This window comes from Prunus avium, chromosome 4 (assembly GCF_965620075.1).
Source record: "Prunus avium chromosome 4, drPruAviu1.hap1.1, whole genome shotgun sequence".
NCBI classification, from domain to species: Eukaryota; Viridiplantae; Streptophyta; class Magnoliopsida; order Rosales; family Rosaceae; genus Prunus; species Prunus avium.
This window is the reverse complement of record NC_142287.1, coordinates 26601050-26628635: the sequence shown is the minus strand read 5'-3', so window position 1 is coordinate 26628635 and position 27586 is coordinate 26601050. Positions and strand designations below refer to the sequence as shown.

Below are 27586 nucleotides of genomic sequence, written 5' to 3'. Positions count from 1 at the left end.
ACAACGGCATCAGAGCAACACACATCACACTTACTAAATACCAACAAAAAGATTTAATATACCAGCTTCTATGCTGTATCAAAGTTGATCCAAGGGATTCATAATTTAAAATTACCATGCTGTAGAAACATCTATATTATTCTTTCAGCTATCTTGCCAAACAAAAAATATATATGTGTGTGTATTTAGAGAGGGAGTAGAAATAATATATGAACATATATGTTTGAGAGTGAAGAAAGTTTGCTCAGTTTCTCTATTTTCTGTTGTCCCAGTAAGTTGAATCAAGCTTGACTGGATAGAGATCATGAGCAGAAGTAGACGAACCGGTCCAGGGCCCTTCAGTTGACGCAGTTTGTGTCTGGCTCTCGCCGGTGTTCCTTCCGAAACTGGATTGAAAATGTTTCCTCATTGCTTCGATCTCAAAACTTGAGGCATTTGGATCTGAGACCAATTCCTGAACAGCAGCCCTGCCTTCAAGCATGCTCACAACTGAAGACATGGTAGGCCTAACTGTTGAAGTGACATTGCAGCAGAGGAGAGCCACATTGATTGTAAGCATCATCTCTTCTTTGTTGAAGTCTGAGCCCAACCTTGGATCCACTAGGTCCATCAAATTCCCTTGCCCTTTTAGTAGTTGTGCCTAGAAACATATATTGTCAGAGATAATTTGTCAATCTTTACAAATAATTTCACTGATCTTACATATATTGTCAGAGAAAGATAATGTCAAATGAAGCCAGACTTGATTTTGGATCATCGTTAAATCTATTGCAGTATCAGTCACTTTCTCTCAGCCACAAACATAGAATAGAGATCAACAGTATCAGATTAAATATAACTTTAAATAAGGAAGCAGTAGAATCATGTTACCCAATCAAGAAGATAAAAGCTTTTTTCCTTTCCTCTGTAAGTGGTATTGTTCCTCCCACTAGCAATTTCCAATACAAGAATTCCAAAGCTATAAACATCTGCTTTATCAGTCAGATAACCCCGCATTGCATATTCAGGCGCCATATATCCACTGCAAAAAATCGCTCATCATTTCCCCATATTTAGCTTAGCGAAATACTAAAAATACTACAAAGCTTCTTTAACAGTACAGATCTAGTTAAGTTTGAAACTTATAAAAGGTAGAGAAACCTCCATCTGTTTCCTATTTCTATGGACCCATCTTCGGGGAGGAAGAAATCAAAATAAAAGAATAAGAAGAAGAAAAAAAAGCACAGGGACTCACTAAGTTCCAGCAATACGGGTGCTAATGTGTGTATTATCCTCTTCATCAAGCTTGGCCAATCCAAAGTCAGATATCTTTGGGGTAAGATTTTTATCAAGCAGCACATTAGTAGCCTTGATGTCTCTATGAACGACCTTCAATCTTGATTCCTCGTGGAGGTAAGCCAAACCTCTCGCTATACCAACACAGATCTTGTGCCTTGTTGGCCAATCCAACTTCAACTGACTTTCTTCTGGCCCTTCAATTTGTCAAATTACTCAAAGTTAGTTATAAGGGACATATTTTTTATGTATAAGATCTTTTATACCCATCTGCATGAACCAATTGAAGTTTAGGCATACAAGAGTAATATTTACCAAACAAAGCACGAGCAAGGCTATTATTTTCCATGTACTCATAGACAAGCAATAGTTGATTTCCTTCAATACAGCATCCGTGAAGCTTGACAAGATGAGGGTGTTGCAGAGCAGAAATCATGCCTATCTCATTCACGAATTCACGATTCCCTTGCTTTGATTTGGAAGAAAGCTGCTTGACAGCAATTACGGTGCCATCTGATAGAAGGCCCTGCATTTGAGAAACAAAGTCAAAATCCCTTCACTAAAAAGCAGAGCAACTTTAATAACAATGCTTACAATTAGTCAAGTTAGCCCAACTGCAATAAATAAATAGAAATATTGGTTCCGCAGAATACCTTGTAAACAGAACCAAAACCACCTTCGCCAATCTTATTGGCTTTGTCAAAGTTGTTTGTGGCATCTTTGAGTTGCCTGAAGCTAAATTTACCAGTTTGCAGGTCCACGCCCTTTAAATCTGTGTAAGAAGCAAACTCATATAAGAAATTGTGTCTACACGAATTTCATAATGGTAGCATTTTTATTTCTTAATATCATGCGACTGATTCAAGGCCTAGAGTTTAACAAGTAACTGGATCTATAGGTAGGCAGACTTTGCATCAAAGGTTTCAGCCGTATAATATATTCTAGCAGCATCAAGGCGTTAGAAAGTTCAATATCTAAATAAATATCAACTTACAGAGTGAGCCTAAATATACACGAAAAGTACATACAAAATAACAGCATAAACTGTACGTACCATCCTCCAAAGTATTTTGTTGTCCTAGGAGGCCTCTCCTCCAAAGAAAACCAAAAATCAGTAATATAATGAAGACTCCTCCAGCCACAATTCCAACTACTGCACCTACAGATATGTCATTTCCACCAGATGTTTCAGGTTCTGGTGGGGGTTCAAAGTCTGCCGGAAGAAGAGTAGGTTTATTAGAGTAAATGTGAATGCAATAGATAACAGAGTGCATTATTCAAACAGCAACCTAAAGCCGGATCTCTTAATTGTGTTGTAATATTAATGCCTAACATGATATTTACATATGAGAAACTCCCAATGGTCTACAAATAGTAATTAGAAGCTCAGAACAGTGTAAACTTACTAGGATCTACAGAAATAGCTGATATAAGAGGACCATAAACTCCTCTAACAGGGATACCGGTCGTCCCTTTCCCAGCCCAATAGAAACGGATCTCCAAGGTACCACTAGTTACAGAAGCATTAAATTTCATTATGAATGCAGTACTAATCCCACCAGCTTTATCGACAATATTGAAATCCTTCTGCACTAGTCTCCCCTGCAATATGCTAATGTAGTTACTTAACATTTCATGATCGTAATGTGGTATATTTTTTCAGCCTTGACTGCAACCTATTTTACATGTTATTATTAGAAATTCATAAACATTTGAATTAACCAGGAACTAAACAGTGTATATTGACCTTTACCTGAATGTAAACATCAAATATACGCCTTCCCAGGCTTTTATATGTTTTGCCATTTGTAAACCCTGTCTCTGCAAAATGGAGGTGTACAGTGTAGATTCCATTTCCCATACAAAACCCATAATAAGTTAGAGAGATGGGAGAAAGGCGTGCATTCATGTACAGTTGTGGATTGGCCATAGAGAGTATAGATTCATTAGTTTGGATAAAGGTGTCTTGTGAACGGTCATCATCAGTAAAGTAACCAGTGCTGCTTAAAGCCCAATTTGTTGAGCTCTGGCGAAACGATGAAGGTCCAACTGAAATTGTGTCACCATCAAATTGTTTTTCTTTTTCCTCATAAATAGTTTCTTCTTTTCCACCACAATTTATACGGAGAGAGTACCAAGCTACGAGAGAAAGCAAAAGGAGATTAGTGGCCGTTGAGGAGGAAAACAAAAAGAATCAAATCCAGAAGAAGAAGAAAAAAGACAATTATTTCTATTATTCCATTTTGGCACTGGAAGATTCAGGGTACGATGAATGACTGCACATGCAGGTTCACGAGCCTCCCGCTCCCCCAAACAAAAGAAAATCAAAGATAAATAAATATAATATATCTTGAAGCAATATGTGGAAACCCAACTTACTTTTTGGACATTTTGCACTTCCTAAACATGAAACAGTTTTTCTGATAGGATAATGCAGGATCCAGAGGAAGTCAGCAAGATAACATCATAAATGAAAATAAGTTATAAAATAAAAATTAAGAATACACAGTTGGAATGCCAAGTAAATTTATCTATGAATGCTTTCAGGGGATTAATTTGTAACTTACGAGCTATTGCCCTTTGAAAAGCTTGCAAACAAGTTCCTGTAGAAATTAACACAAACTGAAAATTGGAGTTTGATCTACAAGACACAAACAGAGTAAACTCAAGCTAATGAAAGACATTCTTACGCGCCGCCTTGTGATTTACAACCTGTGTCACCTATGGGGAAGTCGTTATATGAAAGATCACTGCACGAAAAGGGAAATGACATAAATTCCTTTCCAAATGCAGTACGTGAATATAAAATAAAATGAGGAGCAAGAGGTAGGTATTAACATGGTTGGACTGAAGTTTTTGATATCATGGTTAATTCTGAAAATCCAATATTAAAACACTCAACCAAACTTCATGAATCATGAGCAGAAAAATGTTAGCCACTGATGATAACGGTCCACCCCCAGAAGGGGCATAGCCATCATTTAATTTCAGGATGCCCTCTTCCCTTGGAATTACCTTATATGTTGATTAGGTCAATCTCTCCAACTGAAGCATCTACTAAACTTCATTGAATATGTCGAATCCTATCCTTCCTTGTTTTCCCACACATCCATCTTGACATTCTCATTTTTGCCACACTCATTTTATGAACATGTTGTTTTCTAATTGCCTAGAATTTCGTCCCATATAGGGAAGAATGCTTTGGAGATATGAGGGAAACCTTGAAAAGGCTTAGGCATCATAAAACTTAGGAAACATTTCAGGATTCTTTAAAAACTTCAAAATCTTACATAAAAAGGAATAGCTACTATTCTAAGAATGCTATCAACAATTTTAATATCAATGATCATGAGAAAATGTTCATTAATGCCTATTTCTTGAGTATAATTGTAAGTCAAGCTCCAGTATGAAAAGTCATGTCATAACGCATGCACTATGCTTTATCCATTAATAGACAGCATAAATTTCCTTACTAAGTAACTAAATATTAGAATTTGGAAGAGAAGCTTACGTGCTTTCTTTTGCCCAAGTAGGCACTGGTCCAGTCAGCAAGTTTCCAGTTAAGAATCTAAACATAATTGGTACAGAAAAAAGGGCATGAATTACTAGAAAGGGGTATAGATGTGAGCAATTAATCACTAGAATGGTACATAAATTAAAAAAGGGCCTGCACACATAGACTTAAATTCTCTTAGTGCTTCTATATATATATATTCTAATGTGACCGTTAATATGGATTCAAGATAATACAATTTGTAGCACATGAGAAACTTGTTTTCCCTGTTAGCAAAGTTCTGTACTTGATAGGAGGATACTTTTTCAAGATAATCGATTAACAGATTAGCATGTTTGAGCTTGTTTCAGATTCTTAGTTTGTTGGTTTTCAGTATGACCATCTTATCTTCAGTTTTGCTTGAGAATTAATGAATTAAAATAATTTTTCATTCCAGTATAACTTGTGAGTCATTCTTTATATAGTGAGCGTGCATGATTAACACGTCCAGCTTGTAGGGCTGGGGTGTGACAAAGAAAGTCTGATTGAGTTTTCTTGTAAGAAAGTGAAGATTTGTTATTCAAATTGCTTACATATAATCCACTTTTGCTAGAGAAACAAAGCTGCTTGGAATTTCCCCGGTTAGCTTGTTAAAGCTGAGGTCTCTGCACAAACCAATAACAAATGCATTTCAGATATGCTCCCCAAGAGAAAAACGTTATTTAAATTAATAATGAAATCACTCCGGGAATCAGGTAAACATAAAATCTATGCCAGGATATCCTTTTGTGTATGCCTACATGTGTGTGATTACGTTGTTTACATAAAAATAGGGCATGTTCTCTTTGTACGTACAGAAACATACGACCCCCTCCAACATCCTCAAAGTCATTCAATAATCCTTGAGTTATTAGAAAGAAGATAATTTATCTGAAGACGGTAAATAAAACATGGACAAAGACATTTGTACTAACAAAGTTTTCAACTTCGTCAGGTCCCCGAGATATGGAGGTAGCTGTCCAACAATATTGCAACTCCTCAACATCCTGTAACAGAAGCACTAAAATTTTGAGTTTGCAAAAGACTTCTGCTACAGACAGAAATTGTGTGTCATGGAACCATTAACTCACAGTGTCCTCATGTCTTTCATATTCTCAAGTGAAGGAAAGCGTGCTGCTGGCCCACTCAAGTCAGTAATTCTCCTGCATGTTAAAATCGAGCAATGAACATACAGAATATTGCTAATCTGTTTGTATTTATAAATAGATACAAAATCAAAATCCATACTAACAAGTCAGTTAATTTTGTCAAAAGAGAAATGTTGAGAGGAATTGGCCCCGTCAAACCACTAGCCTGAATCACTCTGTTTTAACAAGTCATAACATTTGAATTAGTGATAATATTCAGAATCAAGTAGCAGCAAAGATAACAACAACAACAACAACAACGACAACAAAACTCACAGTTTCTCAAGATTTGTCCAGTTCTTTATAAAATCAGGTATCTGCCCAGAAAAGTGACTGTCACCCACCCGGCTGCATAATGATTGGCAAAAGGAAAACAGTACCAATTAATCCTATAATGCGGTATTTGGGTGCTCAGGAAACCTTTAAGAAAAAAGGACAACAGAAGCTTACAAGTCTTTTAGTGTGGTAAGATTTCCAAATGTTTTTGGCAACTCCCCAGTAAAATTGTTTGAGTTAAGAAGCCTAACAATGAAGGAGATATAACAATTATATTAAAGATAAAGAAGTCGATGATTGCTGATGAAAATATCCAGCATCTGTCTACAGCAAAGCGATTCCATATAATAAACCAAATATTCTTTTATCATGACAAAATCCGAAATAGGACAATCTTACATTCTTTCTATGAGGGGCAAATTCCCAAGCTGCCGAGGGAGCTCTCCAGAGAAATTATTCATACTGATGTCCCTACACAAAGCAAATTCAATTCCATTGATTAAAAAAGAACATCATTAAGGATCTCCAAAAAATCAAGTGGGGGAAAGAAGAAACAAATGCGTAATCAACACTCACAAACTCTTCAGGGTGGTGATGTCTCCAAGCTCTTTGGGGATAGGACCGGTCAAACGGTTTGCAAGAAGGGACCTGCAACAAAACTCATATCTTTATAAGATCACATTTATCAAATAAATGCAACATTTATGATTCAAATGGCTCATGACCACTAAAAGGCCATGAATATGAAATGGCTGAAGAACACTGAAGTCAGCACTAAAACAACAAGAACGTCACACACACACACACATGAATGCATAGCCAAAAAAGACCGTACAAGTTGACAAGTGGAAGGGAGCCCCATTCTGGAGGGATGGTACCATTCAGGTAGTTGCGGGTGAGGTCACTGAAAGAGAGTGAAAAATGAGTCATTTTCTCATTGACAACAGGCATACATGTAACGTAACAACGTGCTTACATTTCTTTGAGATAGGTGAGCCTAGCCATCTCTTTTGGGAGTGTTCCTAGCAAATCCCGAGCTTTCATAACTCTGTGCTTCATCACAAAACAAGGTTTCAAATGTTAAGTGCAATTTAACAAAGACCTGTCTCGCAGCTATACTGTGACTAAAAGGAAATGCTTCCACACAAATGAGACCAAAACAGTTATAAAAAAACACAAATTATTTAGTGGACAAGGACTGGAATTCAACTCAGGAAATGTCCTTGAAAAGAATAGAACTTGCAAGTTTTTGGTCAAGAAGAATAAAACTTGCAATTACACAAACAGTTCATGTGCATTTGTTCTGTAGTGATAATAAGCAAGCCAGCTTTGTCAACAAGTTTCAAAACAATGCCAACCACCAACTCACCATAGAACTGAACATCAATGCTAACTAAGAGCCAGCTCAAAAACACACTGTAGTAAGTGAGCAAATTGATCACTCACAGCCCATAAAACACATTGTAGGTAGAATGTGTTGTGTTACTAATTTGTGCATGTATATGTTTATATTATTGTGTTTTTTAACTTATATTTAAGAGTTGACTGATCTTCATTATTAGGGGCTTTGAAGTAGTGTTTTTTGCCCGGGAAAAAAGAAAATTTCTGGATCCGCCATACAGCTGAGCTCATGGTCATGCACTGATTCTTCTTTCACTTTCAGTTTCAAAAATAGACATGCATTTATTATTCATGTCGACTGAAACTTTCTTGTAATGGGGTAGCAAAAAGTGTTATTTTCATTGCATGAAAGTCTCTCTCCCCTCATAAACCTTTTCGTTTGATGTAATAATTGGTGTGATTTTTTAGATTAGTTTTTTTTTTCTTTGATCAAACAGATTAGTTTGTATGCAAAACAAGACAAAGACAAGACAAGACTTCAATCTTATCCTTCTAAACTTTTTACTTCTTTCACATCTAATGTGAAATGCTCTCAATATGGTCCTTCACTTATATCCTCTTATTAGGTGATGTAAGAGCATCTCCAAGGGAGATGTCAAATACCAAACATCAAATTTAAATTTGATGGTTGATGTGGCAATTTGATATTTACACAGTTTTACACTCCACCTGATATGTCAAATAAATAATTATTGTAACAGTCAAATCATTCAAGATAAAGAAGAAAAAAAATAAAAAAGTAAAATAATAAATGAAAGTAACAGCCAGCTGTCTTTAAAAAATAATAAAATATTCATTTGACATCTTGCTTTTGGGATGTCAAAAATAACAGCTGAACCTCCAACCTTCATTCCACATCAGCTTTGACAATTCGGTTGGAGTGATGTGAGAAGTTATTTCTAGCCGTTAAATGTCTATGTGGCACTTTTGACATATCGGTTGGAGATGCTCTAAGAGCATGTAAAATCGTTAGACCAACCACGTGAATAACATTGATTCTTGAAATCATCTTAAGATAGTCGAAGAACAAGAGAGATTTTCAAGAGAAAGCAATTGGGAATAGGACTGTATAGAATAATGCGTATCTTTATATCAAATACATTGATACATAACCAACCTAACTAATTATGTTAGCTAGTAGTATTAATTAACTCGATGTCTTAGGCATTAAGCATCCCAACAAATTCTGAGATGATATCATTGACTAATCTAATACTCCTAAGAGTATCAACATCAAAATTAACTTAAGCATATGTAAATAACCTATCCTAACACTACTCATGTCACTTAATTTAAGAGTAGTGCGGCTACCATATATATACAATAGTATACTCATAGGGATAGAATTAGTGTGGAGTTAGGTTGAACTAAAATACGGAGGATATCCTTACTTTTGTGAGGGTTGATGGACAATCCACTTGATCCGGCACGCGGACTTAAGAATTTCTCCTAATCTAAAACTTGCCTAACATTAGAGGTTCTCCTACCTTGTGAGTGGTCGACTAGGGTTATGAGAAATGGTTGAGGGAGCATCCACAATGGGCTCCTTAAACTACCTCCTTAGACAAATTTTAGGGAGGATTTGGAAAAATGCAACTCCAACCATGCTCCCTATTCACCTCCTAAAATAGGGAGTCCTCTAGGAGCTCCTAAATTTGAGGACAGAGAAAGCACTCCTAGTGGCTCCCTATAATTTAATGCTGCTTTATTTTATGAGTATTTTAAACCTTTAATTAATACTAACTATTTTTCATATTATTTTTTAATAGAGATTGACCAATTAAAAAAGAGTGATAGCATTTATGGCTCCCTAAACTAAAGAGCATGATTGGAGTTTAAATTTTATAAAGAGCTCTTAAAATAGCTTTTATATGTTTTTAGCTAAATTTTAACTAAAAAATAAAGAGCATGATTGTGGATGCTCTTACAAATGAATATAAAGATTGGGTCTGTTTCCAAGTAAAATAAAAATAAATAAACGAGTTCACCCCCCTGTCCTATTTTTCCACCCACCTTATTTTCCCACCCACTATATAAATTTGAAAAAACACAATCCTATCTTTCCACCCACCGTTATTCCTAAAATACCCTTTAATTATGAATTCAAGTAAATTCTCCTTTATGTTAAGAAAATTCATTAGCTAATGACGTCATTTAAATTTAATCCAATGGCTGAAAAGTTGGCATATCAATAAAATATTTAAATTCAATTGAAAAATATCAAATAAAAATAAAAACAAATAAAATTTCAATCTTTCTCTCCTTCTAGCCCATCAATCACCAGCTACGGATCCTCCCGTCCCCACCTCCCCAACCACCCCTCCCCCACCACCCCACCACACCGAACCCAACAACAATCCACCCTCCAACTCAATCAATTTCAACCCAAAGTCCCAAATTTCTCAATTAAAAACCCATTCTTATAATTTTCTTTTGGTACAAATCGTTGGAATTGATTAATTCATGGGATGAGCTGGAGTTGTAGAGATGGGAATTGAGGGAGAGCCCAGTCACTAGTCCATACTTAAATTGATGCGCAGGAGAGGGCATTTTCTCCGTTATGTGAGATCGAGTCCTTTGACGGCGACTTCTTTATTGCCAAGATGCCGTTACTCGACGGCCTCATCAACGCCTGCTCTTCCACCATCCCTCTTCCTCATCCGTTAGTGAGCTCATTATTCGGCGCTTCAGAATTAAACATGGAAGAAATTGACGGTGTTTAGCTGGGCTGTAGAAATTGTAGAGAAAGCGATAGTGTAGGAGAAGGGGGTTGTCTGAGTTATGGTGGTTTTTTGGGGGAAAGAGGGAGAGAGAGGGGGAGTGAGTGAGGGGCCGGGGCAGCTCTGAGAGGACTGGGGTGGAGCTCCTGGAGGTGCGAGAGAGAGCCTGGGCAATGGCGTAGGGGGTGGGAGTAGAGGAGTGAGAAATTTGACGTTTGATCTTTGTGCTTTAGATTTTTTTTTTTATAGCTTTTTTTAATTTTAAATTTGAGGCAATTGTTTCATTTTTTAATATTTTCTTTAAGGCCTTAGAAGTCATTTTATAAATGGGTAATTTTGTTTTTAAAATTTTAAAAATAAGGTGGGTGGAAAAATAGGACAAGGGGGTGGAAATAGCAGCACTCTTTACTTATTAGACTTTTGGAATTGGGCTTGGTGTAGAGGTCTAACAATATATAAATAAATAATAAAATTATATATTTTTTAATTTGGCCTGTCCGGTTCAGCTCGGTCTGATTTTTTGGGTGTATAATTGAATTGGAACCGGCCAAAACCAGTCCAGTTTGATTTTTTGAATCGAGTTTGACTTTTTAGTCAACACGATTTTTTCTCGGTTTTTTGGCCATTGTGCCTTTAGGGGGAAATTTTTTTCCTTTTCCCATTCTCCTTATCCTCCTCTTTCATCTGCAACCCAAACTTGAAACTGTCCACCAAAAAATACTCAAACTTGAAACATAAGGAAAGTAGGACAAAGTTTTGTTAAGGAAGAGTGTTCGTGAAGGTTTTTATGGTTCATATAATTTTTCTTAGAGAAATGATTAAGAGAAGCCCACTTTTACAAAACTAAAATGCTATGTGAATCTTTTTTAATCTGTACATCTTAGATTATAGGTTTCCCATTAGAGATCACTGCGATTGGGGATGAGATTTGGGCGAATAGATACAACATAAAGAGGAAATCATAGCAAAAACAAAACAAAAGATGATTATTATTATTTTTATACCAGTCCAAACTGAGGATAATTGAATAAAATATTAGAGCCCCAGCCAAAGCTTATAAACCCGCCGTCGGTGGTCCAAGACTTTCCATGTGATAGATAGATCTGAGTTTTCTTTTTTGTTCTTGTTTTTTTGATTGAATTAAGTTGGATTGTTTCTGAGAAGAAAGAGATTAATTATTGTTTATTGCGAATTTTATTGAGAGAGAGTGATTTTTATTGGCACATTAAAGTTACTAGAAAAGTGGGGAGTTTGACCAAAAAAGAAAAGAAAAGTGGGTAGTTAATATTTTATTATTCATTAATTTGTAAATTAAATAGTGAAATCACATGTAATCTTAACCATTGAAAGTGTTTGCATCCAAAGGTTATAAAATTGTGTCAAAACTTGTGTTAAAAACATAGTGCCACGGATCCGCTATATATATTTAGCCAATGATCTAATATTCCCCAAAAAAAGTTTTGTTTAGGGATTTCCAGGGATGATCCTATGTCCATGCATGCTAACATGGGCTATAGCCGAGTGACTTGATATTTTACTAGTCCAATATTAATACTTAGCCCACCAAAGCACACCTCCACACACTCCATCCTAGTGATCCCAACCACAGAATTTTTTTTTTCTTTAGGTGGTGTTAAGAGAGAGAGAGAGAGAGAGAGAGAGGTTTACATGCTGGTAATATGGCAAACAGTGGAATTGGCAAAGGAACAATCACAGTTGACGCCATACTCAAATCCTTTGGGCGCATTGGTATCAGTCCATGGTTTTTGATTGTTGCACGGATCTGCATCTCCGCTGAAATCCCAGTCCGTCTTCCCCAGTGTCTTTGCTATGTCAGCTAAAGTTTGTACTACATATATATATAAAACAAAGTGCTACAATAATTTAATACCATATCCTCAATACTCAATATCTACAAATTCATACAATTATTGACTTTGCATTGAAGCCGCAGGTTCTTAATTTAATTCATAATGGACCAAACAATCTTCAGGTCAGCTTCAGGTCCCAGGTCGAAGAAAAATAAGCTTCAGTCCAAAAAAGATGAAAGGCTGCTGCTGATTGAGTCTTTACAGCGACATTAAATTAATATTCCAATTCTATTCTATCAATATTAATATTGGATGACTTGTCGTTTGTTTGTAGGTCAAGTACGTGACAGTAACGTGACTGTATAATTTCATTTTTGTTTTGCCAAAACATTTCCTGCTCCACTTGCATGATTTAATAAGTAAAAATCTTTTGTTGTTTTTTACTTTTACTTTTTACTTCCCGACGACAACTGTTCTTACAGGACCACCTTCTCCAATATGGCCAAGGGTTTGTGTGACGTTAGAATTTGAAGAACAAGCTTTATCCATATTTATGTTTAATATGGCAAATTGGAAATATCCAGATTTTTTTTTTCCAGCTTTTGATTCTGCAATTCAATTTCTAATTAGTAAAAAAAAAAATATGTGTAATTTATAAATCCAGTTGATACTTGGCATACATGCACTTTCCATAGCATGCTTACCCATCACTTGTTGACCATTCCTATTTTGGATTAATTTTGCTTGTAAGGATTGATGTGTTTAGATTTCTTACCACAATTGCAGTAAGATTTGAATGTTGTTTAAGAGAAAATATGAGTGATATGTGCTATAGAAATGGTTAAGAACTATCTTTTTACAGTCACTTGAGAAAGATATAAATATAATTATTGTATGTTTACTTATCAGGAATGGGGAAGCCATGAGTCGGAAAACTTAGATGAGGACTCAAAGAATTGGAATTGGATCAACTACTCCCTTAGTCGAATCTCATTCCTAATTTTGAGAGTATTTGATTACGGATTTTAACGTGGAACTCACATAATTTTTGGTTCCCCATGTGTTAAAGTCATGAATAGGAATCATTCCAATTGTCATGTGTTAGTAAACACATAAAGCAAAAATCGTTTCAATACCCACATGTTAGTAAACACCATAGTCTAAAATATCGACGAAATATCGAGGATATTATCGTTTTTTCGGGACAATGATATTTTGGAACGTATCCATACACATATCGTATAAATATCGATAATATCGGAAAATATCGATGTCGATAATTTCTCTCACACTTTAGCAATATTTGTCCATTTCCTCGTCTAAGAAACCTTCAAACGAAAAAAATTGAGGTGGAATATCTGATAATTTTAATTATATTTTAAATGAGGAAATGGACTTATCAAAAGTTTGTTAATTGTAAATTAGAGCAAATCATAACTTATCAAATGTTTTATATATATAACATGAATGAATTTTCCTGGTTGGTCATGCAGGCACTTACAAAGCATATGGTGATTTTAATGTGCCCGGAAACTACTTGTTTACTGTATTTATTAGAAATCATTAAGTACAGTCTATCTACTATGTAATTGTGGAAGTAGCACCCATCATACAATGGTTTTACAGTTTTTGTGATGTCTTTTGGGAGCTATATTTTATTTCCTCTATTGCTAAGTTTGAATTGTTAGTTTTTGTTCAGCTAATGTTTTTAGCTTCCCATGACAAACTTGTAATCTCATATGCAATTAGTCAAGCTCGAGAAATTTAGGCTAATTTAAGTCTGCAGTCAAAATGATTATAGAAATTGAGATCAACCATGGGTCAAATGGAATCAAGATTGGTAAAAATCATACATTGTATTCTCACGTGAGTCCAGCCTTTGCCAGCTATAACCTTTCTGTTGTAATGTTTTTTGTCTCATTTTGAAGCCAAAGTTTGGCTGCCAGCAGGGCAGACTTCTTTTTGGATAAAAAGGGGGGCTACAACATTGAGAGAAAATTTGACAGCTTCTTCCTCTGCATTTTCTTCTTATGGGAGGTCTGCATTTTGCCTTGTGAGATTTTGACAATTGGTTTTTAAAATCTACTTTGATCTTTAAAATCTGTTTTGAGTTGTTGAATGCGCATTTTCTCTTGGAATTTAGATTTCTGAAGTTACAGAAAAAAGGGCTACTGTCCACTTGGGGTCGTTGGATTGGAGCATTGGAAGATGACTTATTCTTATCTCCTGTATCTGTCTAAGCCGAATCTGCTAGTTCATGCCTTCCAAACATTTATGCTGATTTCCACCATTCTCTTCCAAGTAATTTATTCAGTTTTCCTGACTCTAAACCTCTGCCCTGTATTGCAAATTATGTCATTGTAATGCAATCTTCTCAAAAGATATAATATACCAGCTTCTGTGCTGTAGCAAAGCTGATCCAAAGGATTCATAATTTACATTTACCAATTTACCATGCTGTAGAAACATCTATATTATTCTTTCGGCTATCCTGCCAAACAAAAAATATATATGCGTGCGTACATAGAGAGGGAGTAGAGATGATATATGGGCATAAATGTTTAGGAGTCAAGACAGTTTGCACAGTTTCTCTCATTTCTGTTGTCCCGGTAAGTTGAATCAGGATTGACTGAATAGAGATCATGAGCAGATGTAGATGAACCAGTCCAACGCCCTTCAGTTGACGCGGTTTGTGTCTGGCTCTCACCGGTTTTCCTTCCGAAACTGGATTCAAAATGTTTCCTCATTGCTTCGATCTCATTAGTTAAGGCATTTGGATCTGAGACCAATTCCTGAACAGCAGCCCTGCCTTCAATCATGCTCACAACTGAAGACATGGTAGGCCTAACTGTTGAAGTGACATTGCAGCAGAGGAGAGCCACATTGATTGTAAGCATCATCTCTTCTTTGTTGAAGTCTGAGCCCAACCTTGGATCCACTAGGTCCATCAAATTCCCTTGCCCTTTTAGTAGACGTCGAGGAATTATTTTATAAAGAATAACATCTAAGTGATAACATATAATAGTTTTTGGAGATTTTCCGTATGATTTTTTAATTTTGAGCTGAATTTAACCTTTCAGATTGTTAGACATGTTTAAATTTTCAATGATTTTCCGAAATTTTCCATAAGTTCCAAAAATTCTGAATTTGAATGGATGTTGAAATTCCGAATTTTTTTGGAACGGAATTGGAAAATAATTTCCATTCCAAATTTTTTTGGAATGGAATTGGAATCCCCTAATTTTGATTCGATCCGTCAGAAAATCAACCCTAGGCGACTTGGGGTTTGAATTTTTTGTAAAAGCCTATAGCCCGGCATGACTCATTATTTTTTTCTCAACTTGATGAAGCCTAGCCGAGCCCAACTCAGTAAATTTGGGACGAGCTGACCCAGCTCAGCTCATTGACGAGCCTTATCCAGAATGAACGAGGAATCACCGTTCAAGACTTTTCTGAACTCAAAACAATAAAAGTCGTGCATGAAATTAATTAAGTGCATACTTTGCCAGCCTCGTCCATTGACAAGCCTTATTCATAATGAATGAGGAATCGCCATTCAAGACTTTTCTCAACTCAAGACAATAAAAGTCATACATGAAATTAATTAAAGGCATTATATGAATTAAGTGCATACCTATTTTTTTGGTTTGAATTAATGCATACTTTAGCTAAAGTATGTGGCCCTTGGTTATCATTAAAACATGTATGAAATGAGGATAACATTGTTTTGTTATTTCTAGCCAAGTACAGTTTGCCACGTGGAAAAGTTATGAAGCATAGCATATTGTGATAGGTCGAGGATAGCATATTGTTATAGGTTTTTTTTTTCTTTTTTCTTTTCCTAATTGGAAAGGAATATATTTTTTATAAAATAAACCAACAGGACTTTGACTTCTTCAATGAGAGACTCTATCAAAAGCAATGGAATGAGTGGTTGACTAGTCAGCTCTGAATTCACATCCTTCACACGTGAATCAAGCACTATGTATAAGGAGAAAGTTTTAATGATGAATTGGTAGGTAGTGAATGAAATTCAAAGGATTGATCTGTACCATATGTACTTAAGGTGAATTTGGACAAATTTGCTAAACGAATAAATATATCTTTTTTTTTTTTTTAGGAGGGTGTATTCAATTTAGATTTTAAATGATTTTAAAAGAGTTATAAAGTTGATGAAGTTTAATTTAATTTAATTGAGTTTGACTGAATTCTACAAACTCCACATAGATTTTGACTGAATTCGTGCATAGATTTTAATTGAGTTTGTTAAAGTTTTATTATTGATTTTAATGGAGTTTATAGCACTAAAAAAAAGGGTTTAAGGCTGATGACGGTGGTGGCGATGGCGGTTGCAATGGCAGTTTGTGGGTAACGGTGGGGCAGGTAGTGGTGGAGGAGGTAGGGGTGGTAGTGGTGGTGGCGATGGGAGTGAGGTGGTGGAGGTGGTGGCGGTGGCGATGGGAATGGCGGCAGTGATTGTGGCGGTGATGGTGATGATGAATCGTTATTTGGTGATGGCGACGCATGAATGATGATGAATCGTTATCTGGTTATGTCACTAAATTGCTTGAGCTAGTAAATCAAATGAAGGCATATGGTGAAGAATTAACTGAGCAAAGAATTGTTCAGAAGCTCTTGATTAGTCTATCCAAAGAATATGATTCTATTGCTGAAGTTATAGAAGAAACAAAAGATACAGAATCAATAGGGGTTCAGGAGGTTATAGGATCTCTAAAATCCCATGAACAAAGATTGCTAAGGCATAATGAGAGAGTGACAGAAAAGGCATTCTCTAGCCTAAATGTGTCAAACACAGGGCAATCAGGCAGTTCCAAATCTAAGAAGAATTGGAAATCACAGAAAGCAAAAAAGTGGGATTCAAAGTCTAAAAATAATTCCAAGAAAGAAAACCAGACTGAAGCTATGACAAGCTGCATTGGTTCAAAGGCAAACCAAAATGTTACAAATGTGACAGGTTTGGTCATATAGCCAAAGACTGCATAGGAAAATCTGATCAAGCTGCAAGCTATGCAACACATAAGGAGGAAGAGGGCACAATGTTCTATGTTTGCCATGCTGCTGCAATAGTGAAGGATAATGGTGTGTGGTATGTGGACAGCGCATGTAGCAATCACATGACCTCACATGCATCTCTCCTAGTCAACATTGATACTAAGGTCACTGCAAAAGTGAAAATGGGCACATGAGGCTTGGTGCAAGCAACTGGTAAAGGCACTTTGGTAATTGACACTAAATCTGGGCCTAGATATGTCAAAGAAGTTATGCTTGTATCAGGGTTGGATGAAAACTTGCTTAGTGTGGGTCAGATGGTAGAGCATGGTTACTATCTGGTTTTTGGAAATTCAATGGTGGAGATATTTGATGACAGCTCAAGGGAAAATTTGGTGGCAAAAGTTTCCATGACAGGAAACAGATGTTTTCCACTCTCACTAAAATATGCAAACTTTGTGGCTCTGAAGGCAACAGTTGAAGAATCCACTTGGTGTTGGCATATGAGGTTTGGTCATCTGAATCTACAGAGTTTGAAGTTGTTACAACAACAAGAGCTGGTCTATGGATTACCTGAAATTGGCAATACAGGGAGAGTTTGCCAAGGGTGTGCAATTTGGAAAATCACACAGAGAGGCTTTTGGTAAAGAGAAAACTTGGAGAGTAAGTGTGCCATTGGAACTGGTTCATTCATATGTCTGTGGACCAATGCAGACTGCAACAATAGGTGGGAACAAATACTTCTTGACTTTCTTTGATGACTACACTAGGATGTGTTGGGTGCATTTCATGCAGTATAAGTCTGAGGTATTTAGCATATTCAAGAAATTTAAGGCTATGGTGGAATTGCAAAGTGGCTATAAAATCAAGAAACTAAGAAGTGACAGAGGTGGAGAATACACTTCCACTGAATTCCTGTAGTTTTGTGAAGAGATTGATTTGGAACGACAACTGACTGTGGCCTACTCACCTCAGCAAAACGAAGTTGCTGAGAGAAAGAACAGGACTATTGTAGAGATGAGTAAAGCAATGATGCATGAGAAGAAGTTACCTTATAAGTTTTGGGGAGAGGCACTGAACACAGCGGTATACATTCAAAACCGATGTCCAACTAGAGCTTTAAATGATTCAACTCCATTTGAATCATTTAGTGGGAGAAAGCCTGGAATTAAACATCTGAGGGAATTTGGTTCTGTTTGCTACTGTCATGTACCTAGTCAATTGAGGTCTAAACTGGAAGACTCAGCTGTAAAATGCATCTTTGTTGGCTATGGAAAATGTGAAAAGGGCTACAGAGTGTACAATTTGCAGACTAACAAGATAACTGTTTCTAGGAGTGTAATCTTTGATGAAGATTCTATGTGGGATTGGGAAAACCAGAATGTGCAGCATATCTCAATTCCCATGAGTCTTGAAGATGGTGCAAGAGACACTGATATGGAGAGTGGACTTTCAGACTCATCTACACAAGAAACTCAGTTTGGGAGCTCAAGTTCTTCTACTCCTGAACCAGAGAATGCCACACAGAGTGAAACTCAGAGATATTGTTGAGATTTATGCAAGATGTAACATGAGTATTATTGAACCAGAGAATTATGAAGAAGCCTCAAAGGATACTGCTTGGAAGAAAGCAATGGAGGTTGAAATGGAGATGATTGATAAGAATGAAACATGGGAATTGGTTAACAGACCAATGGAAAAGCCAGTTATTGGTGTTAAATGGGTTTATAAAACCAAGTTGAACCTTGATGGCTCAATATAGAAGCACAAAGCTAGGTTGGTTGTCAAGGGCTATGCACAAAAGCCTGGTATTGACTTTAAAGAAACTTTTGCTCTTGTGGCCAAATTAGACACCATTAGGACTCTTATTGCATTGGCAGCTCAAAAAGGATGGAAGTTGTACCAATTGGATGTCAAGTCTGCTTTTCTGAATGGAGTTGTTAAGGAAGAGGGGTATGTTGACCAGCTTGATGGTTTTATGGTTAAAAATCATGAAAGCAAAGTTTACAAGCTAAAGAAAGCTCTATATGGTTTAAAGTAGGCACCGAGGGCCTGGTATGAAGAGATAAATGCATATCTACTTAGCTGTGGATATGTCAGAAGCACTAGTGAGGCTACATTGTACTGCAAGACTAAGGAAAATTCTGGAACTCTAATTGTCTCAGTCTATGTTGATGACATTGTGTATATAGGAAGCAGTGGAGAATTAATTGTAAAGTTCAAGTCTGAAATGATGAGAAGATATGAAATGACTGACTTAGGTCTGTTATATCACTTTCTTGGTATGGCAATGATTCAAACTGAAACCTGCATTTTCATAAACCAAAAGAAGTATGCACTGACTTTGTTGAGCAAGTTTGGTTTGAAACAATGTAAGCCAGTCAGTACTCCTCTTGTGGCAAGTAAGAAACTGTGCAAGGATGATGGAAGTGATCCTGCAGATGAGAGTGAATACATGCAGATTGTGGGTAGCTTGTTGTATCTGACAGCTACAAGACCTGGCATAATGTTTGCAACTAGCTTATTAGCTAGGTTCATGCATTATCCAACAAAGAAACACTATGGAACAGCTAAGAGGGTGTTGAGGTATATCCAAGGCACCATTGATTTTGGTATTGAATATCAGAAGGGAAAAGAAGCTATCCTAATTGGATATTGTGATAGTGATTGGGGTGGAAGCCAGGATGATATGAGAAGCACCTCTGGCTATGTTTTCTCGTTGGCAGTGGGGTGTTTTCATGGGCATTAGTCAAGCAACATAGTATTGCTCTCTCCACAGCTGAAGCTGAGTATGTCAGTGCAAGTGAAGCTACTACACAGGCTATATTGTTGAGGTTTGTGCTTGAGGATTTTGGAGAATTGCAAACTTATGCAACTCTATTAATGGTGGATAATACTTCTGCTATTGCAATGACAAGAAACCCTGTTTTTCATCAAAAGACCAAGCATATAAATTGCAGATATCATTTCATCCGAGATGCTCTACAAGATGGTGTAGTGGATTTGAAGTACTGCAAGTCTGAAGAACAAGTGACTGATATTTTCACTAAAGCTCTGCCGAAGGATCGATTCAACTACTTGAGAGGTTTGCTAGGGGTTAAACCAGTTAACAATTTAGAAGGGAGTGTTGAAGTATAAATTGTTTCCAGGTTTTAAATCGTTAGTTAAGCCAGGTGTAAGGCTCATATGCCATCACATTTTATTGGACTTACATGTCCCAGATTCATGCCAAGTGTACAGCTCACAGGCTGGTACAATTGTGTAAGGCTGAGTCGTTTTGCATTTGTCGTAATTGATATACTGACAGTGGAATGAATTCACAGAGTGTGTGTGTGCATGATTACAATCATAGCATAACAGATTCTCTCTCTCTCTCTCTCTCTCTCTCTCTCAACGTCTCTCACTCTTCTCTCTGCAACATTTCTTCATAAACTTTCTCTACAAGAAAACTGCTATTCTGTAAAAACTCCAACATTAATGGGGAGAGTCACATACCTTAAGAATTGAGTTTATAAGGTTTTGCAGCTACCACATCTTTAAGTTGGCAGCGTTCAAGGCTCTACAAGAAAATTAAGATTTAATGTGAATAAACATACAGCATTGTTTCATCTAAGTAAGTGAATGATGACAAATATATACAAACAAATTGTATAATTCAATCTTATTGTTTTTTTGTGGCTATGGGTTACTCTCTTATGTAATCCGGAAACCAGATAGCATTGTGTTTTTTACCTTCCAAATTTCTTCATCTGAATAAATTCCTAATGGATCAATGTTGCTTCTCACAGTTCCTTAAAAAGGACAGGTTCTTGAGGAATTATCCCGAAGCAAGACCTGATATCGTGAAGCCCTATTGTGGTTATATCAATCCCGTCGATGATAATTTTGCCTCCTGAAGGTTCCACCAGCCTAAAGAACACTTGGATCAAAGTTGATTTCCTGCTCCCTGTTCGACCCACAACACCAATCTTTTCACCCCCGTGAATGTTTGGACTAATGCCTTTGAGAACCAAATGTGTATTTGGATGATATCAAAAGGAACAGGGCTTATTTAGCTTGAGACAAAGTAATGGAGATGACCAAGTAATGACAACTTGCATGCAGACCACTTCATTTGTCCGTCCACTACACTAGCAATGGAAGATGTACTACAAATATACCATTTGGGACGACACATGGCTAGAGTATAGCAGCTCATGGAATGTAACATATGACTTTATTTGTTCAGAAGATATAAACAGAACTGAAGGTAAACTACCTGCAAGTCTTTGAGCTCGACATTGCCACGGGAAGGCCAATTTGAAGGAGGAACACCGTCTTTTATCTCCCATGCTGCTTCTGATGGGATGTTTATAAATTGTTTTATCCTCTCAACCGATACCACCTTATTTTCGACAAGGCAGCTCATATAAATGGCCCAGAACAGCACACCATTCAGGGGCAATCTGTAGGAGAGAGTTAAACCAACATTCTCTGCACCATGAAGGAATAACTGATTTAGCCAAATCTCTGAAATACTTCAGCTAATTTATATCAGATGTGCCAAAATAAGGTGCTAATTTATATCAGATACGCTAAGTATTATATACTTAGGCATCCCATATTATAATTGGCCATGAATCAAGTGCTAGATATGACATCTTGTTAAGCGTTGCACCAAAAGAAGAAGAAGGATGTACCTGGCTTTATTATACTGCTTGGCAACAAGAACATGAATACAGTGGAAATGCAGAAAACTAAACTCCCAAGCATCTCCATACGGAAACCAAACCACTCATTGGACCCACTGTTGTGGAAATCCATACGTAAATTGGCGTTAACCCGGTTAACATTTTCCTTGGATAACATGTTTTGCATTCTGCAAGAGCGGATCGTCATAACTCTGGGTATGCTCTCTGAGAAGTGATGGATAACAGGAGCTTTTGGGATTGAATCGAGTCGAGTTAATTCACGAGATGATGCAAGATAGTAACCCTAAAATCCAAACAGTAGAAAAATCTCAGCATATAATTAAGGCCACATTCATAAAACAAAAGATTTTACTTTTCTAGTCTAGCACATTCATATATCTGCATAGGGGTGCTTCAGTTCAAAACATTTATATTATCTGTATAACAAGAGTTGGATTGACCAATGGTATTCATGACAAAGATCATAGAACTAAATATTTTATTTTCCTATCTAACACACATTTGTTAAACAAGAAGAACACATTCATTGCAACATTATAGTTCTTACACTGATAAATATCAACAGCATGATAAAAAGAATGACATACCCGGTACCAGATATTAAATCAAATAAGTGGAATCAGCAAGAATACGGTTGGCCACGAATTTTGGAATACAACGATAAAGATGGCAAGCACAGTGATGTAAATGGCAATGGTCATACCCAAAAGGAAGGGAAGAAATTGATCGATATTCGTCTGATCAGTTTGATGCCTGGCGGGTGAAAAATTCTCATCAGTTAGCAAAGAAGACAACGTATACAATTTAGATTAAACAGAGAATAGGATCTCTCATCAACTATGACAAAAACTAATGCTTAAACAGAAAAAGAAAAGGTGAGCAATTCTAACTCACGAACTTTGTAAACGTGCAAGCTCACTTTGCCTGTTTCTTTCTCCTCTTCTTTGATGAGTTTAGAAGTCCTATTATCAGACTTTGGTTGGTCCAAAGAGTTGTTTCCACCATTGGCTTCCCGGTGGTTCGAAGAGAGTTAAGGAGATATTTGAGGACTGGGGGAACTTTTGCTGGGAATAGTGGTGCTCATTTCTACAAGTTCCATGGAGGTTTCATGGGCAGCTACTAGCTCTTTGAAATCCAGGCCACAATTTAGCAAATCATTATACTTTCCAGCCTGTACCATCATCCCATCTCTCATGACCGGATATTATTAGGAGGTAATAAGTTCAAATAAATATATAACTAGGAGGGATACATGTGCAAACTGCAATTATAATCTTACCAAAATAAGATCAACATTATGCTAGAAGTCAACTTGATGAGTTACAACTAAAACCGTCTTGTTTTTAAGCACTCCCCTCACACATTCCTGCAGAGAAGTATAAATCATGATCAGTAGAACATTATGCATACAAATCAAATTCAATGAGTGTCACTTTGTACTATTTTTATACTATCTTAGCACATTTAGACTATGAAAGTAAAAAAGTGTTCAAACAACTATCTTAAGAACAAGCTTGAATGTTCAATCACTGTGGAATCAAAAGTAAATCATTTATTTACTATCAAATGTAGTAGAAAATCTAATGCAATGTCACCTTACATATTTCTGATCCAGTATGAGCATCAACAGCGCTGAAAACGTCATCGAGAAGATATATGTCACAATTTTGATATACAGCCCTAGCAAGTTGTATCCTCTGTTTCTGGCCACCACTTAGGTTGATGCCACGCTCTCCTATCTCAGTTTGATCTCCAAACTTCATCATTTCCAAGTCCTTCTCCAAGCAGCAAACCCTGATAACTTCCTGGTATCTATCTCTGTCCATTGGCAAACCAAATAATATACTTTCTTCAGTAGTCCCATTTTGAATCCATGATGTTTGAGCAACAAAGGCAGTTGTTCCACAAACTCGTACCTGTTATTCAAAAAGTTTATTAATTCAACAAGTACTTGATTAAACTGAAGCTTTTTGAGTGAGTTATGACCTGGTTATAAACTTATGGTTCAGTGGAGGGATTTTATGTCATAAGAGACATCTAGAAAAGGGTTTAATGGTATCAAATCATACCTTTCCGGATAACTTGTGCATCTCACCAAGAATTGAGGCTAGAAGGGAAGACTTTCCAGATCCCACTGTCCCTACAATAGCCGTTAGCTCCCCTTCATTGACATTCAAATCCTCTTCTTTGCTTTCATCATCGCAGCTAAACACACCATTTTTAACCTCCACAGCAGTTCTACTATCACAGCCCTTGTCTCTCTCCACCGCATCCTCCACCAATTCCCTACTCATCATATAATGGTCCAACCTCCCAAGAAATATCATAGCTTGAGAAATTGAAATCATAGATTGTGGGAAGGTCCGGACGCAAAAAGTTGAAAATGCTTGTGGTTGTGAACAATGTCCCGGCATCAAGCCGGACACCCAATAAGAGTGCAGTGCCAAATGTGAGAGTTGATATAAGTACTGGGGTGTACCGCATAACCACAACATTGGCAGAGATTGAGTACATGAACTTGGTCAGCCAGCTAAATTCCGACTCTCGAAAAGCCTGAATTCTCTTGTTAAAGTGCTCCTCCCAGGCCTGGAATTTGATCACACGTATGTAGTTAAGCATCTCATTTGTTTCCTTCATTCTTGAATCCCGACACTTCATCACATTAGATTGGAACCTGTTGTTCCGTCTTGTGCCCAGCACAACAAACACAAGAACACACATGATTCCTACTACAGATGTGATCACTGCTGCACCAAGGCTGTTATACAGAAGGAACATTGCAATGGCAAGTTGCACTGGCATCATCCATATAGCATGCACTTAGCATTTTTGACAATGAAAACAAAAGAAAAACTAATGCAGAATCATACTATCACATTTACCTCAGTTACTAAGCACGCATGGATTGTCAGTATCTATAAGTAAGTTTTCTGCGTCCAGAATTTCTCCATAACCATATTAAATGATAATTCAGACTACCCATTATGGTTGATGATGATGGAGACAGTATGAGACTGTATATGCAATAGAGACAATATACAAGCTTAGCTGATCTAAATTACCATAAAAACATAACTGAAGAAAACCCAACAAGGAAATCAGCACCCCAATCCAAATGCATGCTAAATTTTTGAGTTGCAATTAACAAAATTTATTAAAACAAATTGAAATAACCTGTTACTACAATAACATGGTTATTAAAACAAATTAACAAAAGGGATTTTCATTTAAATACCTGTTAGCAGCGGCAGAGGCAACACAAACCAGCCAAGAAATCTCCCCATGAGAGGCCTGTTGCATTCCTAAAAGGACACAAATTAATGTGCAAACAACCAATTAAAAATACCCGCAAGTGCACGAATCTAATGAAGTATAGATTATGTAAGTACGGGGTCGATCCCACGAAGAACTTGTCGGTTTCCTATAAGTTCTAATTTGAGTACGTAAAGAACACTAATTTTACACAACACACAAACACAATACAAATTGGAAACTAAAAATGAAGTAAGGAAGATAAAAGAAATGAAACAACACAAGAAAACAAAGAAAAACACAAACAGCACTTTCTATCACCCGTTTATCACCATTTGGACAGATTCGTTTCTCTGTTTTTCAGTTTCGATCTCTGTCCAGTTTTTGACCTATAACTTTCCAACCGTTTATCCAAAATTCACGTTCTTTATACGGTTGGAATCAGCACAGAAAATGCAAGAACACAGCGCGGACCAAAAGTCCAAAACAATTACGGAAACAAACAAAATTCAGTGACAAAGACACAAAACGTGTCAAACACGCAACTCACACACACATTGGGGGGGTTTTTTGATTTGGTTCAAGTGACCTATTTCTATTGCATGAAAGTAAATGGACTTTGAATTTAAATGTGAATGGCAGAGATGAATTATCAAAAAGTGAAATTAAAATGTAACAAACACTAGGGTTTCGGAATCCACCCTAAACAATTCTACCCGTGTTCATGGATACTCAAGTGATGAACTCTAAATGTATTGATGAAGATGTTCGCAATCAAGACCATGGGTCGTGGCTCAAGACGCATTGATTCTCTCTAATATACGTAAAGTGCATGGTTCGTGCTACAATACTTGTGCCCTCCTCATAACCGAACCTAGGTATGGTTCGTACTTCGATTCGATTGCAAGGAAAACCCATTAAGTTCAAAGAGAATATGAACATCACAAGAACCCTAATAGCATGGTGTTTACATTAGGTATTCAAGAAACCAATTCACATGGATGGTTCTTACTCCATCCATCTATTGCTTAGGAAAACATGAAGATACACATAATCCCAACAACCTCAAGAAGCATGCTTTCAAAGGTAATCAATCAAGGAAAACACACATCAAGGATAGATTAATTTGGTGAATTGGAATTCATCAATTGTTGTCAAGAAACCAATTCACATGATGCTCACTTAAACAAGTTCAATCATTTGTTGCTAATTAGAAATTGTGTTCTTGGTTATCTTACACAACTTCTCAACTTTAGCTACATGCATACAACCTAAGGTGATTAAGCAAAGGAAGCAAACACAAATCATAAAATTCAATTAGTGAATGGGGTTCATCAACAACATCTAGAAATTCATACACTCAAGCATCAAAACAATAAGGTAATCATGTTTAGGGCTTCAACCTAAGCCCTAGCTATGGAGTTTAGTTGCTCATACTTATTCCAAATACAAACTCGAAATATAACTAGAAGGAGTTTACAGATTTGGAAATGATGAAAGCTTGAAGTCTTCAATGGTGGAAGTCTTCTCCTTTCTTCCTTGGCTGCACCTCCTTCTCCTTCCTTGCTCTTAGCTCCCCAAAAGCTGCTCTCCAGTTGTGTAGAATGTGGAATAGCCTCATTTCCCACGATCAAAAGGCTCCCAATATCAGATTGCAATTTTGACTTCTCCTCCCTCTCTCCTCCTTTCCAGCTTTTACCTTTTAATATAAAACTACCACCTTTGATAAAGCCTTAGCCCATTGTCCCCTTGCCATGATGGAGCTTTGACTTCACAAAGATGCCAAAAGCTCAGAAAATATCTATTTTACAAATGTAATTCCTTGTTACCAAGAGTTATGGTAACAAGAAGTTAAGATGACACAAGGGAGGTAAAAGCTGGCCAAATCCGGATTTCCAGAACTGTGGTAACATGATGGATTGGTTGGATAGGCAATACTTGTCCAATGGAGCTCAAATTTGGATATGTTGTAGTTAACATCCATTGGAACAAGTCTCATGAAGATCATGACCTCATCCGAGCACCAGAGCATGTTGATCCCAGGCCAAGAAGTTGACCTACGAAAATGAACAAAAACAGAATTTATAACTAATAATGCACTTTTAGCTCATTTTCATCCCAACCAAGGCAAAATCTAAGAAAACACAAAAAGGAAGTAAAAAGCTATAAAATGTCAAGAACTAACTCAAAATAGTGGGTGAATAACATGAAAAATCATGTGCAAAATGAACCGAACAAGGCCCTTAGAACCAATCTAATCAATTCAAAGTCAAAATCCCATCAATTAATGGGTTTTCGATTAACATCAAAATCACGAAAGCCCATTTCCCAAAGACTTCGAATTTCCTCAGAAACTCCCAATTCGAATAGAAACAGAAGAAAGCTGGCTGCACTTTAAAATCATATATATTTAAAGCGTATAGCCGCGCCGCTATACTTTTAAAATATTCGAATATATTCAAAGAGTATA

The 27586-nt window shown here is 36.8% G+C and overlaps 1 protein-coding gene and 2 pseudogenes across 3 annotated transcripts; all 3 read right to left on the bottom strand.

Moving 5' to 3' along the window:
* Nucleotides 1-104: 104 nt before the first annotated feature.
* On the bottom strand, nucleotides 105-2455 carry LOC148295125 (putative leucine-rich repeat receptor-like serine/threonine-protein kinase At3g14840). Its single transcript, XM_088251942.1, has 6 exons — nucleotides 2330-2455; nucleotides 1929-2047; nucleotides 1591-1801; nucleotides 1235-1472; nucleotides 871-1021; nucleotides 105-640 (listed from the first exon to the last, which is right to left on the bottom strand). Exons 3-6 carry the CDS (start codon nucleotides 1709-1711, stop codon nucleotides 254-256), a joined length of 897 nt encoding a protein of 298 aa, XP_088108068.1. The 5' UTR covers nucleotides 1712-1801; nucleotides 1929-2047; nucleotides 2330-2455; the 3' UTR covers nucleotides 105-253.
* Nucleotides 2042-15111, bottom strand: LOC110763503 (putative leucine-rich repeat receptor-like serine/threonine-protein kinase At3g14840; annotated as a pseudogene). The gene is made up of 20 exons (XR_015835328.1): nucleotides 14748-15111; nucleotides 12021-12201; nucleotides 7208-7279; nucleotides 7067-7135; nucleotides 6808-6879; nucleotides 6631-6702; nucleotides 6406-6477; nucleotides 6232-6303; nucleotides 6060-6131; nucleotides 5899-5970; nucleotides 5743-5814; nucleotides 5362-5433; nucleotides 4787-4843; nucleotides 3966-4025; nucleotides 3843-3878; nucleotides 3655-3695; nucleotides 3029-3414; nucleotides 2682-2877; nucleotides 2330-2488; nucleotides 2042-2047 (listed from the first exon to the last, which is right to left on the bottom strand). The product of XR_015835328.1 is annotated as a putative leucine-rich repeat receptor-like serine/threonine-protein kinase At3g14840 (transcript).
* On the bottom strand, nucleotides 14356-27511 carry LOC110763504 (ABC transporter C family member 14-like; annotated as a pseudogene). The gene is made up of 10 exons (XR_015835327.1): nucleotides 27358-27511; nucleotides 25100-25155; nucleotides 23934-24659; nucleotides 23460-23780; nucleotides 23144-23230; nucleotides 22452-22634; nucleotides 21853-22147; nucleotides 21432-21646; nucleotides 20906-21173; nucleotides 14356-20732 (listed from the first exon to the last, which is right to left on the bottom strand). The product of XR_015835327.1 is annotated as an ABC transporter C family member 14-like (transcript).
* Nucleotides 27512-27586: the final 75 nt, after the last annotated feature.

Excerpts from the sequence above, each read along its gene's own strand:
- LOC148295125 (XM_088251942.1), bottom strand. The coding sequence starts at position 1,711 with ATGATTTCTGCTCTGCAACACCCTCATCTTGTCAAGCTTCACGGATGC. Across the intron at positions 1,473-1,590 it reads CCTTGCTCGTGCTTTGTTTG|GGCCAGAAGAAAGTCAGTTG; the intron begins GTAAATATTACT and ends GACAAATTGAAG. Across the intron at positions 641-870 it reads GCTTTTATCTTCTTGATTGG|GCACAACTACTAAAAGGGCA; the intron begins GTAACATGATTC and ends ATATGTTTCTAG.